The 6,903-nt window shown below is 37.9% G+C and overlaps 2 protein-coding genes across 2 annotated transcripts; both read left to right on the top strand.

The window, feature by feature from the left end:
- Window positions 1-4,572, top strand: LOC109799777 (Ribonuclease P protein subunit P38-like protein). The gene is made up of 4 exons (XM_020360398.3): window positions 1-741; window positions 2,934-2,989; window positions 3,079-3,271; window positions 4,068-4,572. Exons 1-4 carry the CDS (start codon window positions 106-108, stop codon window positions 4,416-4,418), a joined length of 1,236 nt encoding a protein of 411 aa, XP_020215987.2. The 5' UTR covers window positions 1-105; the 3' UTR covers window positions 4,419-4,572.
- Window positions 4,573-4,717: 145 nt separating this feature from the next.
- On the top strand, window positions 4,718-6,631 carry LOC114916015 (RING-H2 finger protein ATL1). The gene has a single exon (XM_083066618.1). It carries the CDS (start codon window positions 5,896-5,898, stop codon window positions 6,445-6,447), a length of 552 nt encoding a protein of 183 aa, XP_082922744.1. The 5' UTR covers window positions 4,718-5,895; the 3' UTR covers window positions 6,448-6,631.
- The last annotated feature ends 272 nt before the right edge of the window (window positions 6,632-6,903 follow it).

Here is a 6,903-nt window from a genome sequence, read left to right as displayed (position 1 = left end):
GAAGACAAAAAAGCACCCAAAGCAAACGACAAAAAGCTTTTTCGCGACTTCTGAAACTACACACAACCAAACGCTCGCAGTCGCAGAAACGAAACCCTCGTGGCAATGGCGGAAGAAGAGCCTCACCAGAAGCTCTTCCGCTCCTACATGGGCCTCAGCTTCTCCATGTCCCTCGCGCTCCTCGCCAACACCTCCGTCCCCGCGCTGCAGGCCAAGGTCCGCGCCCTCTCCCTCCGGGCCGCCGCCGCCGAGGATGAGCTCCGCCAGATGAAGTCCCGCCGCCACGAGGACTCCAAGGCCAACGCCCGCGTCGTCGAGATCTTCGCCTCTCACCGCAACGCCTGGCAGGCCGAGGAGAAGCGCCTCCTGCACCAGATCGACGCCGCCGCCGACGAGATCGCGCGCCTCCGCCGCCGCGTCGCCGACCTCGAGGACGCCTCCGCCCGCGCCCACAAGGAGCTCGCCGACCGCGACGAGATGATAGGGTTCATGTCAAGGAGGATCGAGGAGGAGGGATTCGGTGGGACGGAGCTCCACGGTAAGAAGAGTAGAGAGTGGGAAGAGGAAGAGGACATGGTGGGGTCCACTAGGCACGTCGAAGAGGAGGAGGAGGAGGAGGAGGAGGAGCAGCTTGAGGTTATCTATGAACAGCATACTCACCAGTTTGGGAACAATGCCTTTGATTCTGACTTTGTGGCTTCTGCTTCTAAGTTCTGGGCTGAGAAACCCTCGCTGTGGCAGGTTTGTCTAGTGTAATTTCATTGCCTTTTTTCACTGAATTTTTACATGCCCGTGTTTAGATTACATTATTCTCGTTAATTAAATAATAGTAATAGCTTTTTGTCTCTTACTTTTCGGTAAAGCTTCTTTATCAACACATGCATCAGACAATTCAAAGTAGTATAAAGCAAACAGAAGAAAATGCCACTTGCATTTTTAATTCATTTATTTATAAGTTGTCATTTCAATAGGACAATGCTTATTTTTAGTTCTCCAAAATAATTAGCCTTGAGGGGGTTATCCCAAACCAAAGAATAGAAAAATAAAAACTGAAAATAAATATATATATTTTTATAAATTAAAATTAATTTATGCATTAGTTAATTTGCATAAACTCTTTTATTAATTTAGTCAAAAGTATATATTTAATTCATGAATAAGTTGGTTTTAATCCTATGAAATAAATTATTACAATTTTATTTTTATTTTTCTCTCTAAAAAAAAAAAAAACGCTTCCATGTTTACGTATGTCGCATTAATGACAAAATTTATTTGCGGGCAAAGAGCATATATAAGGGCAAGCTAATTTATTTTTCTTCAAAAGTGGTTGGTAATTGATACTTTATGATGAATAAAAAATGGATTACGGCGAAAAGCTTTGGTTCTTTTTCAAGGTTTTAGGATTCTGGGTCAAGGTGTTTCTAACCTCGTGGACTGTTCTTTTACCGCACCACTTTTTGCTCGATTTTCAAGGTTATAGGCTTTAGGAGGTTCCTGTACGGCAGAACTTTTGTGTTAGACATGACTTTTGCATGAGGAAAAGGAATGGCAACTAGGGGGTCCGAGAGGCCTTTTCTTTACTTTGGAGTTTAGATGGAGTTGGTTAGGTTCATAGTGTTTCATCACGGTGGAGCCATGGACCATCCATTTGTTATTTGTCTGTTTCTGTCCTTTGCTTGGTAGCAATCTGTCCCCTATTGCATGTTATGTTGCTCAGCATGTCTGGTCCACTTTACTTTCAGCAGGCAGTAGTCACCATTCTTATCCAGTGCTGAAAGCTAGGGGCTTTATTCTCTGGGTTGTTTATTGTCTGTGCTGGAGACATGGTTGTTAATTGCTCAAGCCACTGATATTGTGGTTGGTTGATGGCTTGATGCATGTTTGGTTTATTGCATACCCCAAACTGTTGTCTAGACTTTAGACACTGTAAATTGAGATTCATCCATAAATATCATGTTTAGCAAACTTGTGATTGACTTGTGTTTGCACTTGAATTTGGGTCCTTTATTATGGTTTGAGCAGAAGTGAAAAAATGCGACCTTTGTTAATCTAAACACACCCTTAGTATGTATTGATTTTGAAATTATAGTATGCACAGGGCCTAGGTGTTTGTTGCGGACTTGCGGTCAATTCGATTTTTTTCGCCGTAGTATCTTGTGCACTACATGAGTATTGAGTAGTTATCCCGTTTATTCACTCCCTGTTCTCTTGATTAAATTGTCTCTTCAGCACTATTGTTTGGTTGTTTGTTTCTGAAAGATGGTTTTGTTGAGTATTGTCAGCCAATAAATAAATCGGTCTTTGTATGTCAGAGGGATAGTTTTTTAAAAAATTCTCAAAATGGTAAGTCTTGTTTATAAACACAATTCGTTATTTTAATATTTTTAAAATGACAAAGTTGCGTGATTAAATAAGACAAGTTGCGTCCTCAATCACGACTTTGTCATTTTTAAAAATATTAAAATAATGAAAGTCGTGTTTATAAACATGACTTACCCATTTTGAGAATTTTTTTTAAAAACCTAGCCATTTTGAGAATTTTTGAAAAAATTACCCCTCTAACATACAAAAGCCAAATAAATCACATGGGATGGCCTAAGATAACTAGGTTTTTATTAAAATCCATTGATCACCCTTCAACTATTTGACATTGCAGATTAGTGATCATCTTCAATCCGAACTCTTACTTTTGGAAGGTATCTAAGAACCACCCTACCTAAAATCTTAATAGGCACTAGGGAAGGAGATATTTTTTTTAAAAAAAGTAACGTTAAGACCTAAGGTCATTTGACTTCGTATAACTATTTATTCCACTAGAAATAAAAACCACTATGTTGTTGGTTTTCAATGTAATTTACTTGGCAACTTATAAGAAACTACTCGTCCATAAACTTTTTTGTGAATTTCTGACCTATAAATGTTTAATCTTGCAGGATGTACAGTACGAATCCCTTGAATCAATGTATAATGCAAAGCATTTTGTTGCAAGGTAAACAATTTATAGTTTAAATGCAGATAACTTCTGTCGTATTGGGAATTATTCTCCAACTAAAAGTAAGGGTAATTTTTTTTCTCCAGAAGGGAGTCTCCGTGGAAGGTAGATGGTGATTCTGCCGGAGTTTCCTCTAAACTTAAATTACTTGAACAGGAGTTATTGAATCTGGAGAAGATTGGTAAGAATGATCCATCCAAGGTGTCATCCTTGATTAAGAAGCAGGCAAAGAGATATCAAGCGCTTTCAGAAAAAATCGATGATTTGTGCAGCAGAATAGTAAGTTACTCGTGCTTTATTGTTTTTTTGTTTTAGGTTTTGCTATTTTGCAAATTATAATTAATCTGTAAATTGGAATCATAATCATCCTTTTAAAGTCTTAGACAACCTCTATTTATTTTAAGACACCTACCTGTATTTTTTGAAATGTGTCTTTTGATGTCAGATGATATGTAAATTGCGTAATGTCGACTGCCTTGCAATAAACTTCATTCGTACTTTCTGTCAGTTGGTTTATGTCCTATAACACTCCATTGAAGAAGTATGAATCATGGTGATTCTCTGATAATAAATTGTCTGATATTTCAACCTGCTGATATAATTTATCATTGGTCCCAAGTTGATGGTTGTGTGCATGAATAGCATATTTATTCCACGCGATATATATTTGTATAAACCAAAGGTGACGACTGTCTGGTGGGTGGAGCAAACATTTTTCTAACTGATTATATATTTATGGATGGTTGTCTGGCTATCAACTGTTTCATCCCAGGAGATGAAAACTGATAGCTTGCATTATTTATTGTGCTCAAATGGGATCGCAATTTTGTACTTCATGCAAGCATGATACACAACATTATGGATCAAGCATTGTAAGAAAGTTAGATTTGAAGTTTACTTTAGGTAGATGCATCAACTACTATGCATGCATTTTCCACCCAAAAAACAGGCCCACTGCAGGCCTTCTTCTGCTAACATGATCTTTTATTGCTTCATTTAGTTAAAGTTGGACCAAGTTTCCCTGTCTTGTAAGACCATTTTTCATTTTGGGCCTGACATATTTCCTTTTGAGCAGGCTAATGATCCGACCGAGTCCTCTCTCAGTTCAGAATTTCGAACCCAAACTCAAACAGAGTTTTTACTGGAAGCATATCGACTTCAACAGGGGGCATCGGAAACAGGACAGAAGCTAATGGCTTTGCAAACTGAAATTGGGAAGAGCCATTACAGGGATGACTTGATAGGTGAGACCTCATTGACCACAAGACGGTCTCTGGACTCTATTAGGAACAACTTCAAAGAAATCCAGCGAAACCTGGAGATATGGTTGGCCAGAATTATTGGTGATCTCGAGGGGATTCTGTCAAGGGAAGGTGCATCTCGTGTAAGAGAATATTATATTTCTAGATATCCTTTTGTTCAATAGAATCTGAGAGGCTGGTAGCTGTAGGAAAGCCTCACCTCTTAAGCTAACAAGTTATCTCTTGTGGGTATGTATATTGTTTCAATTCATAAAAGTGGTAGTTGGATATCCCTGTGAAATGAAATCATACCGCTGCTGCTTGTGTTGGCATCTTAAATATATTCTTCCCTCCCCCACGTGGGCATCCATCTTAAATGAATTTGTAACCACTGATAATACGTGACAAGCCTAAAAAACAAGAATAACGGTTAAGATGCATTATATCACTAATCAGTAAAGAAACATACACACACCATTTCCATATCCATTTCCTTTTTCCTATTTTGTTTGCCTGCCTGTCTTGTCTTTGTATGTGGCATGTGTCTCATGGTGGACTGTTTCGGCTTCTTCCATTTTTCAGTTGTCCTGTCTTATAATATTTTTTATTTAACTAAGACAAGGTTTAGAAATTAGAGTACAGTTCCTTGTCAGGAGATCAATAAGATACATTAGATTGATATATGGATCATTGATTTTTTTAATTTTTCTGTTGAATTTATTTAAATGATGATAATCAGGGATTTTGATTTCAGTTTGACAAATGACAAGTGATTTTCCCCACATCAATTTTAGTGGAAAAGTTGAAAATTAGTTTAGGGTTTCTTAATTTTTTTTTTAAAAAAAATCCTGTATGCCACATGGCACATGTTGAGAGTTAGTACTTAGCAAGACCAAAGAGAATCTGACGTGTACGGTCCATCCACACCTAGGAATATCATTGCACTGTCTTCTTATACATGGGAGGAAGTAGTTGGATTTTATTTGTTCCAAGCATCTTATTATATTTAAACTGCATGGCTATGATTTTATACATATACAATATAACGCGTTTGAACGGCAGAAACCTTATTGTTGGAGTTATCTTTGTCCCGTCCATGCAGTATGCATTAAATAACGGGCATACGGACATTTTATGTATACGAGTAACTTCTAATGATATCTACTTCAGAGATAGTCTATAAATATAATTATTGTATTTAAGTATTGTCAGCTTGAACTAAAACTTTTCGAATTGCAATTCAGAAAGTTTCACTAGTAATATTTCTTTTCAATTTATTACCAACAAAAAAGAAACTTTCATTGCAGGTGATTCAACCAAACACTAAATTTATACACACTTCGATAGAAGAAAATCATACCTGAATTGTGTCAATGGTTAGAGCAAAAATAAAAAGGTGAAAAAACAGATCATGGTTATCCTGATGATTGCTTCTCGGTTTCTGTTTGTTTCTTTTCATTCACTTCATGCCTCGTTGTATTTATTCATATAAAAAACCAAATCTAGAAAACCAATCAGAAGGCATTAAATAAAAACAAGCTCTTGCATTCAGCGTCAAATTAATTAACTCGAGCCCGTGTCGTTTTCGGCCGGCTTTGTCACTTTATATAAGTATGAATTCAGATGAATGGCACATTTCTTTCTCGAATAATCACATAACCCATGGACGATGATGATGGAAGCCCCTTATCCAACAACGTTGTTATCCTCCTCATAGCCATGGGTTCAGCAGCACTCGTGGTCTCAATGTACCACGTGATAGCCATTTGCTGGTGCAACCAGCGCATGACACAGCAGAACCCGCCACTGCAACAGGCTCCACCGGCAGCGACAACTTCCTCAGTGGCACACATGATTCCGACACACACGTATCGCAAGCAAAAAGTTGATGATGGTGAGGCCGGTGATGGAGATGATGGTGGCACGTGTGCGGTGTGCTTGGGAGACTTTGAAGAAGGTGAGGAGTTGAGGACGTTGCCGGAGTGCATGCACTGTTTCCACGTGGCATGCATTGACACGTGGCTGAGCAACAACTCGAGTTGCCCCATTTGCCGTAGCAGTGCCACGCCTTCTGTGGAGGTGCTTCACAGCTCTGACCATGAGCACAGCATGGATATCTCTCAGCTTGCTCTACTCCAAAATGGGTTTCTCATGCAACCAGGGACGGAGCCAGGATTTCAATACTGGGGGTGCCATATAGGGGGTGCCATATAATAATATACATATGAGTTTATATTAAAAATATGAGTTTATATTAAAAATAGGGGGTGCCATATAGTAATATATATGTATATAAAAAAAAATTAAAATTGTTGGGGGGGCCGTGGCACCCGTAGGTCCCCCCTTGGCTCCGTCCTTGCATGCAACGTTGAAGTATATTTGAGCACGTGAATTATTAATCCATGAAAATGGATTAATATGAATTAGTTGATTATTTTTACTCGGTTTATTCCATTATCATCTGTTTAAAAAACTATTTTATCTTATTTATCTATTTAACATTTTTATTTAAAATTTAGAGTGATAAATAAATAGATTAGATAATTTGTAAAAAAAATCATAATGAATTAAATAAAAATAATTCATTAAAAATGTATATATTTAAAGTAAAAAAATCTATCAAATTCATTCACAATTTTTTCATGAATGAAAAATCAATCTATTTATAAA

This window comes from Cajanus cajan, chromosome 11, assembly GCF_000230855.2.
Source record: "Cajanus cajan strain Asha chromosome 11, NIPB_CcT2T_4, whole genome shotgun sequence".
Taxonomy (NCBI): domain Eukaryota; kingdom Viridiplantae; phylum Streptophyta; class Magnoliopsida; order Fabales; family Fabaceae; genus Cajanus; species Cajanus cajan.
Note: the sequence above shows the minus strand (reverse complement) of the source record. Positions and strands in the feature narration are given on the sequence as shown.